The sequence below is a fragment of the Festucalex cinctus genome, chromosome 11 (genome assembly GCF_051991245.1).
Source record: "Festucalex cinctus isolate MCC-2025b chromosome 11, RoL_Fcin_1.0, whole genome shotgun sequence".
NCBI classification, from domain to species: Eukaryota; Metazoa; Chordata; class Actinopteri; order Syngnathiformes; family Syngnathidae; genus Festucalex; species Festucalex cinctus.
Window position 1 is genome coordinate 12427114 of NC_135421.1, and position 12029 is coordinate 12439142.

Genomic DNA, 12029 nt, shown 5'->3' on the forward strand with positions numbered 1-12029 from the left:
CAACGTATAAATACGTTCTATTTTAAATGTTTTAAGTCTCCCAAAGACGTATTTATATGTTTTTTTTTAAATGTTTTTTGTTTTTGTTTTTTTTGCATACAGAAGGCTTCGATGCAGCCTCTCTACTGCAAAGAACAGTTGAAGAAATGGCAATTATTACACAAACGGCCAGCAGGTGGCGGTAGAGCAAAGGAGATCAACCAGGGCCATGTTGGGAAAAAAAAAGCTCAATTACTCACAGTTTTAAATAGATTTGTGAAAAATGAATAAACTTAGCTATATTCTAATGCTAGTTGCTGCAAAATGGAAACAGATAGAAATTTATTTTTTTTCCTGATGAAAGAAGAGACTTTATATTTTCTTTTGGCAGGTTACATGTTTATATAGCAATACTACACAATATTTTGTGGGCCTTGCAAAATCAGTCAAAATCCAGTAAAACAGCCGGGAGTGAAAATGGCTGAGAGTGAATGAATAAATTGGTTTGTTTTGTTGAATTTGGATACTTAAAAATCAGGAATCTATTTGTTTGCTGTATGTTATCTGCTTTGTATTATTATTTTATTAGAAAACAACAGTGTGTATACATTTTTATTATATGTACACTGTATATATGTACTTTTTTGTCTTAAGTGTATTATTTAATATATTCTTAATGAAGTGTTCATTCATCACTTGGATAATACGTTTGTTTTTTTTCTCCTGGTGTTTTATGCCCTAAAAACGCATTTTAAAATGTATTTTATTATTGTTTGTGTTATGTGAGAATGATTATAAAACTTTGATTGAACCCATCCGGCTTATCTCACAAAACCTTCTCTTTTAAAATAAGTAATGAAAAGAGAGTGCGAGTGAAACACGACTGTTGCTGCAAAAGGTGCAGTGGGTCAAACGCACTTCCTTTCCCTTCAAATGATTACACACACGTTTCCATGGTTACTTGCTCGTAAATCAACCTGCGGTGACCTGTTGGTAAATTGGAAATTTGTGGCGCACTCACCTGCAGCGAGACCATGTCGGGCTTGTACTGACGTCTGATGCCGAGGTCGTACATGAGGAACTTGAGCATGTCGAAGGCCTGCTCCTCGCTCATGTGCAGCAGCAGCACGCCGGCCACGAAGCTCACGCCCTGACAGTAGCCCACCTGCACGCAAGCGACATTCATTATTCAAATGAGATGTTCAATGATTAGGTGATTGACAACTAAGCAATTATTCATTAATAACAGTAAAAATAATATATATTTTTATTATTAACTCATTCATTCCCCTCCACGAGTTATCTCAGGTATTTAATATATGCGGCTCGCCCCCATCCACGAATTAACTCGGGTTTTGCATTTTTTAATGCTCTGGACGTAGGAGAACCTCATGCAAGTCCTCAGCAAGTATTGAGCTGAAAAAATACTGCTTATCCAAAGTGAGTCGAGTTGTACTTTTATTTATCGATTTCTTATTTATAAAACGCTCCGGTAGTACATGTACCTCAGTGTCCAGCAGAGAGTAGGCTTTGAGCAGGTTATAAAGGGAAAGCTGACCAGCACCCAGCTGGGCTGAGAAGTACTCCAGGTTGGGGAAGGTGCGACCTGGGACAGAGACGTGACGTTAGACTCATACGAAACTCTGCAATGTGCAACACCAATGACGATGCGCACCTAAATCCACCAGAATGGCGTGCTGCTGTGCGGTGAGCTGCTTCAACAGATCCCTGTAGGGCGTGTCGGCGGCTGGCTGGCGCGGAGGATGTCTGCGACACAAGCGGTGCTGATGGCACAGCAGCAGCCACACCTCCCCGCGACGACTTTTGGGAACACCTGCGCACGATAACATTTAATGCATAAACGCCTGCATATTGGTGGAAGTGACAGAGGATTTGCCAGAGGAAAAGTGGAATAACGAACTTATTGACAAAAAAATTTTCAATATGAGCATTTCCTCCACTATATTTTTTTAACTGGCTTTGTTTTGACATTTTTTTGAGGAGGTGCAAGGGAGATGATGTTGATACTTAATATAAGCATATAGTGTGTCGCAATACAAATGAAATGCTACTGTATAATACATATTTGTCCCCTAAGATTTAAAATGAGCATATTTTCTCTAAAAAGAAAATATCTAAAACTGGCTCATTATCACGGTTAAATCAACTGTTGTAAGTCAGTAATGTGCAACAAGAGTGAAAGAAAACTGCACCTCCAGTATGTGTGCATGTATGTACTATGTGATTGCATTTTTGTTCAGTTATTTAGGATTGTATTATTATTTGTATTCTTTGTGTACAGCAGTTTGGTGCAGTGGCAGCTCTTCTGATGTAGATGAAGTTGAGTTGAATAAATAAGCAACTTTGTTGTGCCATTTTAACCCATTCAAACCCAAAAACGTATAAATACGTTTTTAATACTTTGTCCTTCACTCCCAAAGATATATTTTTCCTTTTTTTTTTTTTTTTTTTAATGCTAGAGCATAGAGAAAGCTTTGATACAGCTGCTGACATGAAGATGTCGCTTAAAACAATGGTGGTTATTACAAAAAAAACGGCCAACAGGTGGCAGCAGAGTATAAGAGATTAGCTAGGGCCACGTTGCCACAAGCTCTTTTTGCCAGTGTTTTCAACAGGTTTTTGAATAATGATGAAACTTAGCTATATTCTAATACTAATTTCTGCAAAGCCGAAACAGAAACAAATATATTTTTTGTTTCCTGATGAAAGAAGAGACTTTAATCTTTCTTTTGGTAGGTTCCATGTTTTTATAGCAATAGAACAGAATATTCTGTGGGTCTTGCAAAATCAGTCAAAATCCAGTAAAACAGCCAGGAGCGAAGGGGGTTGCTTGAAGTGAAAATGGCTGGGAGTGAATGAGTTAAAAGAGGGAACAGTTATTATATATTTAAAATGTTTCCCCCAGCCCTCCACAAAATTAAGATTTTAGCTCAAAACAGGTTATGTTTATTTTTTGCCATATTTACAAGGGTGTGAGCGTGGGTGAGTACTGTAGGTGTACCAGGTTGTAACAGCAATATCCTCTGATAATTACAACCAACCAACACAGCCTTGTTGCCAGCTTAAAAAAAAAAAAAAAAGAAAAAAAAAGAAAAAAAAAAAAGATATTTTTCACATCTTTTTGATGCCTCACCTTGGCAGAGCGCACGGTACAAATCCTCCTGGTCCTGCCGCACGGTTGTTCTGCCCGGTGCTGTCAGTTTTTTCTCCCACAACGTTTGCACCTCCTGAGAGTCGGTGCCCACTTCCTGGTAGCTCAGCTTCATCTTGCGGATGTGCAGCTCATCCCGACTCGCTGAGCAAAAGGAAATACTGCACGTTAAAATCATACTTGCTATTCATGTAGCTTAGCATTTAATACTGTATATTTGACCCCATATTTGAGCACCCCAGAACATAAAAGCGCACAGACAGTAACTAAACGCAGAACAAGAGCATACAGTGGAACCTCTAAAGTCAGAATTTGATCCACATATCTGGGAAGGTGCCAAACTGAAAATTACAAATTTTTCAGTATAATAAATAGGGCTGTGCAATTAATTGAAATTCAATTACAATTTCAATACTTACACTCCACAATTATGAAATCAGCATTATCGTAAAAAGAAGATTATTAATACTAATTTTTGAGTTGTTTAAACTTATACATTTGCACCTTTTTATAATTTTAATTTAAAATAACTAATTTAATAAATCTGCGATTGGCTGGCGACCAGTCCAGGGTGTCCCCCGCCTACTGCCCAAAGCCAGCTGAGATAGGCGCCAGCACCCCCACGACCCTTGTGAGGAATAAGCGGTCAAGAAAATGAATGGATGGATAATTTAATAAATTTTGTTTCATCCAAAAGGAACTTGCAAAATTAATGTTTCAAAGAATTTCATTAAATCAGTCTTAATATTTTTTGTTTTTTACGTTTAAACATTTTCTTGTTTTGTGCCAATAAATCACTGCACAGTGCACACGTTGCACTGCAACTTCAAGTTTTTGCCAAAATACATAAATAAATCTATATTATTATCAATATATATTATAAATTGTTTGGTCCAAAAGGAATTTACATAATTATAGTGTTTCTATGTTTTTTAATTGGTTGTAATATTTTTAAATGTTTAATTATTTTCTATATATATATTTTTTTTAACAAAAAATAGATCCTCGTCTTACTGCACAGTGCACAAGTTGCACTCCAAGTTTTTGCCAACGTAAATAAATAAATAAATATTATTATGAATATATATATTTTTATAAAGTCTGTTTGGTCCAAAAGGAACTTACATAATTATAGTGTTTCAATTTTTTTAATTGGTCTTAATATTTTTAAATGCTTAAACATGTTCTTGTTTTGTACCAAAAAATAATCGTTTACATAACAGTGATTACAATTACTGCCAAAAATAATTATATAATATCATATACTTTTAAAAAAATAAAATATTACAAATTTACAACTTTATTCTCATAAAATTAAAATTTGCCGTAGCATCCCATCTATATTTCAACAATCTCAATTAGAGGTAGTTGTGTAAAAAATATATATAAAATAAATGAATGAATGAATGAATGAATACATAAATAATTAATTTAATTTTGACTTTAATATACAAGTTGTCATTTTAAAGTTGGAATATTACAGCTATACTTTTGTTTGTTTAAATTTAGAATAACCGTAAAGAATATCAAAAAGGTAGTTTATTTCTATAGTTATTATTTCCTATGCATTTTTAAATCCCAACAAATTTGACATCCCCGAGCCATAGAGGTTCCACTGTGTAAACCAAACATGGATGCCATCTGATACATTTCAACATGAATCCCCACTGGAAGCCCCTTTAGACTATACAAGCCACAATAAATAACCACATAAACACCATCAGCTGTTATGCTGGATGCCTCGAGATGACCCAAAAGAACACCTGCGCACAGGATGACAACAAGAAAACCGAACAGCTCAAGTGAACAACAATGAACCCAAAGCCATGCAAAACAAATCTTCATCCCTGTCAACTCTGTTGATGCTGCTTACCTTCTATTCAAACGTTATTCACAGCAAAAGTGTCAAAAACAAAGAAAGACATGTTGGTGTTTTACATATACAGCCGAACAATATATAGTACACAGAAAACGTGTGGAATGGGAAATATGTAACATTTAACGCGTCTATTGTCATTCACAATAATACGGTATTTCTTCGAATAATGGCACAAGGTGTTTATTCATCAACCACTGAAGAGACGTTTATTTGTACAAACATGTTTTTTTTAGGATATTAATACATTTCTTAGTGGCTCTAGGTGTGCATTCTGTCAAGTATTGGTGTTTATTGAAAGGAAGGCCTTTACTATATGTCCTTATAGTGACCAGAGGTTTTTGCATACAGTAGTTAATGGCAGACAGTGCCAATTATCTTTTAGTGGTAAGCCATTTTAGTGGGAGGCCATTAATTGTAACAACAAATATTTAGAATGCCATATTTCCCTGTATAGTGGCCAAAGGTGTGCTACTGTATATTAAATTTCATGGTGTCGATTTTACTCATACACTGAAAGAGTGAGAGCGTGTTGGATTTACATTAAAACAAAGTATAGACATTGGTGGCAGGCATTAAAATCATCTTTCACTAACGTTATTATGATTTTATTTTGTGCAATATATATCCACACTTTTTAATGTGAATCCAACAGACTAATACCAAGTCTTTATTTGGGTGGGGGGTTTATTTATGCAAATTATTATTATTATTATTATTATTATTATTATTACTAATAATACTACTACTACTAATAATAACAATAATAATAATAATAATATTATTATTACATTTATGTATATTTCACTGATATGGTATACAGCACATTATGTTTTGGTATTTGTCATAGTAAGGTACTACATGCACAGCCATCAGTATCATCTGCTATTTTTATCATCATCATATCTGTTCATTTTTCTCAAAGTTGTGACTCACCTCACACACGGAACTTCTGATAATCATCCAGCGTAATTCAATTGTTGGCCATTAGGGGGCAAAATATGCAACAACAGATTCCCCCGAGGTAAACGTGTTGTGGGCGTGTCCCTAAGCAGGAACGTGATATCCTGCATTTTAAACTACTTTGCATGTTTGTGCGTAAGACTTTGTGTAAGACTTTGTGTCAAACGTGTGAACATGCCACACACACGCACACATTCTATAAATACAGCAACACGTCGACCTCATATAAACAGCAGTGACGTCACAAACTGGGCTATTTAAGCACATGCTGATGGCTGAGTTAGGAAATTCCATTCAACACAGCAGGTGCACATACAGTGAAGACAAAAAATCTACGCACCCCTCAAATGATGAAATGTAACAAAATGAAACCAAGATAAATCAGTGCAAACTTTTTACCACCATTGAGATCTGTAATTTGTAAAACTATTTTTGAAAAAAAAAAAAAAAAAAGACATTCAAGAGGAAGTAAAACTAAATGTCTGAGACAATGGATTTGCCTAAGTGTGCACACCCTCACATCACATTCTGCATACCCCTGCCACCATTTTAAGTGCCTCTGATGTTCTAGTAGGTCCTCTTTTTTTATTTTGCAGAAATATGGCATTTGAAAATGGGTAAAATGACTTTTTCTTTCCATGTATGCATAACAATGGGCCCAGTGTAATGGAAAAGAGTCTGACTTATATAAAGGTTATCATCAGTGCTTCTAACAGCGCTTGAATGATACTTGAATGAAAGTCAAGCATATTGGTTGCTAAACACTCACCCTCTAGCCTCTGGTTCTCCTTCTCCATACGCAGTAGGAGGATCTGCTGGCGGATGGCAGTTTTCCACAGTGTCCGGTAGTCCGCTGCCGTCCTCTTGGGCCGACCCGCTCCTCCGCGTAGAGGGTCCACACTCGAGTGTGGGCCGCGAGGGGACAGCGGCAACAGCTCCCTGGCATCCGACTGGTCTGAGGGCATCAAGAAAGCATAAAGTAAAAATCGAACCCATCTGGGTTAGTGTGGGCGACATCAGGGCAAGAAACTTACTGATTTTCATCAGTCACATGATGTATCAAGGCTCAACAGTTTCACAGGTGAACAATATCCAACACTATTCTCTGCAATTTTAATTTGGATTGGAGAATTTCGAGGGCCCTGTTCCAAATTTTGGACAGATTCATTTCACTATGAATCATTGGTAACGGGTCACTATTTTATCGTTCAAAATCCAACTTGGTGCTTGTGAAGTTGCACTTTCTACTAGTATTGCAACTGTATTTTAGGGAGATTGCATAATTTTCTTTTTCTTTTTACTTTTTTTTTCCACATGAAAAAAAAAAAACATTCTAAAAATATGTCCACTTTATTCTCTAACAATATAAACGTTGTTATTTTTGGTTTAAAAAAATATAAAATATATAAAATATATAAAATTATAATTATTCCAAAAAAACAACAACAAAAAAACAAACTAACAAAAAAACCCGCCTATTTCCTAGTAATATCTTTGCTTTATTGGAATACCATAATTAAATTATTATCATAATTTACAACCTAATTTACTTGAAATTTTAAAATATAAAATCTTAACATTATCACCACTAAATTGTGACCTCATTTGCGCAATATTTCAATTTTCTACTGAAGAAATGACAACTTTCCTTTTAATATTATGTGTATTATTATCACGATGTAAACTCATTTCAGTATGGCATTTTGTCTTAAAAATTGTACTTCATTCTAGACTTTTTTTTTTTATTATTGTAATATTTACATATCAAAATATGTTTTGGTAAAAATGTGTCTTTTTCTCTTAAAAACAACTATTCTCATTATATTATAACTATTATAATATAACCCATTGTGTCCTAATTTTTAATGTTATCTGCATTTTGCAAACTTAATTCACATAATATTTCCACTTCATTCACATTACATTTCAACTGTATTCTAAAAAGTGCTTCAATTTTTTTCACATTAGATTATGATTATTCTCCTCCTATTTTTCCTCGTAATATTACAATTTTATTAGAATTTTTAACTTCTCCTTGCAAATACCATAGTGGCGTCCGACCCATTTTGACACAAAATGTTAAGTTAATCCATGCTAAATCACAACTTTTTCAATGATTCTAATGGTAGAAAATGAAGTAATAGTTACTGTATGTGAACTGTCTAGCTTATGTAGCATTTTGTAAGCGTGTCGGAGTGCCTGGGGAGACCTGAGTGGTGCATGGAAGTCTTGCCCATAGGCGAGGCGACCCTCAGGAAGATCTTTTGTCTCCACGAGACTCGACGTGGGCTCGGTGGCGGTCCACTCACTGAGTCGCTGCTGCAGCCTGACAGTGTCCTTTTCCTGCCTTCGCCATTACTGCCACACACAGTGCGCACACACGCAATTAGTGTCATCTTACATGGGCAGCAGTAAATGGACACGCACATTACAAATGAAACCTTAGATCAAGTACAGGAGTTACTACAATGATGCTGAATGATGGACAGAACAAAAACATGTGGCAGCCATTAGCTATGTTAATAAAGCAAACAGCCACAGCTAGGAAAAAATACACTTCAAGTCACTAAAGGCTTTGGAGAAAGAAAGCATTCATCAGGTCAATGAACACTTTCATGTATGTATATTAATGTTATAGGATGATTAGTGCTCATCCTTGCCCATTTAAATTCACTCCAGCAGAGAAGCACGTACACATTCAGTGCACCTCTGCTTCCATTTCAAAATATAAGCATTGATTTATAGAAATACATTTTGCATATTGCTATAATCCATTTTCTACCTTGTTGCATCATTATTGATATTTATGTGAGAAACTTAACATAAGTGTTTTTAGAAATATTAATATTAGTCATTGCACGAAAGAATAAATGACATGTGATTATAATATATGCAGGGTGACACCAAACGGGAACATTTTAACAATCCAATGAAACCGAGAGTGATGGAAGAAAAATATTGTATTCATAGTCATTGAAACCTTAAATCAAGCCATTTACAATCAAAGAATGATGGATTTATCCCAGCTGAGATGTTGCAGCGGTCAATGAGGAATCTGAACAGCAGATTTTAGTGGATTCGTACAGGAGGGTGTCATCTACAGGATGTCGTTTAAAAAAAAATCAAAATTCCTACATTGTTTCTTAAATTGTTAAATGTTTTAAGGTTTCAATTACAATGAATACATTATTTTTCTTCCATATCTCTTGGTTTTACTGGAGTGTTAAAAATTTTCATTTTTTGTGTGTCACCATGTATTAAACCCCCCCCTCAGGTTTTGAACCTCATTCTCATGAAAATCTGTTCAAAATACAGGTATTATTTTTATTCTAATATTAATATTACAACTTTATTTCCACAAAAATTGTTGATATTATTCTTGGAATATTGCAACTTTTCCCCTATAAATTATGATTTCCTTTCTGGGACAATCATCTATTCATGGTCATTTTCTTGTAAAGTATGAACTGGATTCTTGTGAAATTAAAATGTTTTCCTAATGTTGTTTTGACTTTACATTTTCTCATAAAATGTGAATGATATTCTTGGAAAATTACCTCTTTTTATTATAATATTCGACTCCAAATCATTTTTTTGTATTTAAAAAAAAATGCAACTTGCTTGGATTCTTAATAAAACGTTTGTCTTGTATAATAACAGGTGTAGAGATTACAATTTCAGTTCTACAATAAAGCAATATTTTCAAATGCGTTGAGATTTGATTTTTGTACAACTTTAACTTTCTTTTGTGAGTCAATGACATTCTAGTGTGGCCCCAATATTCACTCACTGTTTCTGAAACGTACTATTTGAAAGGTAAGATAAGGGGGAATAAAAATCATGATTTATTCAATGAAATAACAAGGATGATCCTCACGGTGTGGAAGTGACATTTCACAAGGGTGTGCTCCACGAATCTATTAATAATGTAAACGTTAACCTTTCCTTTCTGCCAAAGCGGACGACCACGCTTCAGTCGAGCACCGCCACGCTCAATGACGCGCCTGTTTCTGCGCCAGCTTGAATTGCAAATGTGACTCAATTACTAAAAGCTCCAAATCGGGTTACGCGTTTCGTTCGGCCATGCAGAGAAGAGCTCCACATCCACATGCAAACACGACAGCGTCCCCTTCTACTTCGGAACCAAACAGGAAGAGCGTGTGAGGGTTCTCACTGCTGATAGGCAGGAAAAGAAGGGAAAAAAAAAAAAAGCTGGGTGTTAAAAGGTTTGGACAGCCAACAAGTAAACATTTACTGTCATCCCAGCATCCGAAAAAATATATATATCATCATCCTGTCACCTCTTGATGCTCCCACTGTCTGTCAGTGAGCTCAGGGAGCCCAGCGAGCCCTGGTAAATGCTCTTCAGGAAAGTGGGAGCGGAGAAGGAGGAGGAAGAGGAGGGGAGGCTGAAGGACTGGCTCTCCGATATACTGCGCGTTCTCGACACGGCCACGGGACTGAGCGAGCCCCCCGCACATGGAAAACAAACACGTTATACACTTTTGAAAGGAAAAGGGAGCGGGCGGACGCTCGGAAACGTGTGGTTTGTGCCATTGTTTAGGGAGGAGGGGTCAAAGTGCTGAAAATAGAGGACAAATGTGTATCTGCTTCATATTTCAACAAAGCTTCATCAAATCAACTACTACTATGGTGCTGAATAAACAAAAATAACAAACTTCAGAGTTAGAGTTTCCACATTTGAATTGTTTTAAATTTTAAATTTGTAAAAAAAAAACGGAAAAAAAAACCTGTGCATCATAATTAGTAGAAACTTTATTTTATTTGAAATGTTATTAGTATGATTTTTAATCTGTTTTAATAAAGTAATTTTAAGTATGTAAGTAAGTATGATCCATTTTAAAATTACAAAGTTATTACAAGATTTTTTTTGATGAAAATATACAGTTTGTACCGTTCTTAGAAAACATATTTAAGGCCTTAGATGCATTTAATATATTTATGAAACTCGTTTTCCCTTGAAAAGTTTAATTTGTCCATTACATTTTATGAAATTTAAAAAAAAAGTCATTTGTGTGTGGCTAAATAGTGCAAGTCTGCATTAGGATTGCATTACATTAAATTGCATTCAATCAAATTAAATTTATAAGTAGAATTTCATACAAAATGGAGCACTATAAGAAGTAGAAAAAATACATACAGTATGTACGGGGTCGCCTGAGGAAACAATTTTCAAAAAGTCATTAATATTGTGAAAATATTCCTGCGTATTTATCAATATAATGATAATTTCATGATACTGAAAAATCCTTAAAATTACAGTGGAACACTTAGCAGTACAGCATTCACAGATTCACCCATTTACAGATTATTATTTTTTTTTAACTTATCCTCCGTTATTCCTGGAAAACTTATCTATTTACAACTGTAATATGGAAAAAAAATAAATAAAAAAAATAAAAATAAATAAAAAACATTTTCATGGCACGATATGTTATACTTATTGTATCTTTAAGTCTCTTTTTGAGACAATGAACGGCTTCTGTCAGCCATAAACATGGCAAAAAACGTCAAACTAGAAGTTCAAAACTTCTGACCCTGAAGGCGGCCATGGCATAATTTCCGCCTACACTTCCCAGCCCTCGACACGCTCAACAAATCACAGATCGAACAGCAGCCATGTCAAATTTGTGATTAACAGTTGGCTGAGCTGAAATTCACGTTTTTTTTTGTTTGTTTTTTGCCAAACTAGTACAAAACAAAACATCAAAGCCAGTGGAATCCATGACAGCAGCTTAGCAAAACATCAAAATCAATCTACGCCGGCCAGTTCATGCTGTCGGTGCCAGTGGTTTCGGGCCAGTCAACACCGAAGAGTTAGCTTCCTTGTTTCCCACCAGCACAGGACACGCCAGAAGCATCGGCACCATTGTTGTAACTATATTGTGTAACTATATCCATTGTACTTTATTTATTGGAGTGCGGCAATGTTTGAAGATAGTTTTAGGATGTATGTTGTATTTGAAATGCTCTTCAAGTGTTTTGGGTTCATAATTTTGGTATATTTATGGTTGAAAC

The 12029-nt window shown here is 35.3% G+C and overlaps 1 protein-coding gene across 5 annotated transcripts in view; it reads right to left on the minus strand.

The window, feature by feature from the left end:
• Positions 1-12029, minus strand: part of tbc1d4 (TBC1 domain family, member 4) — a 49589-nt gene that overhangs the window by 9163 nt on the left and 28397 nt on the right. For 2 of the 5 annotated variants that reach the window (XM_077536755.1, XM_077536753.1), the window contains exons 13-18: positions 8200-8348; positions 6760-6945; positions 3134-3295; positions 1655-1813; positions 1485-1585; positions 1001-1144 (exon numbers count right to left, since the gene is read on the minus strand). In XM_077536755.1, the coding sequence (XP_077392881.1) occupies positions 1001-1144; positions 1485-1585; positions 1655-1813; positions 3134-3295; positions 6760-6945; positions 8200-8348 (901 nt within the window). Of the gene's footprint in view, positions 1-1000; positions 1145-1484; positions 1586-1654; positions 1814-3133; positions 3296-4869; positions 4879-5024; positions 5082-6759; positions 6946-8199; positions 8349-10291; positions 10451-12029 lie in introns of those variants that run through there. The other 3 variants (XM_077536758.1, XM_077536756.1, XM_077536757.1) reach the window with 3 other exon arrangements.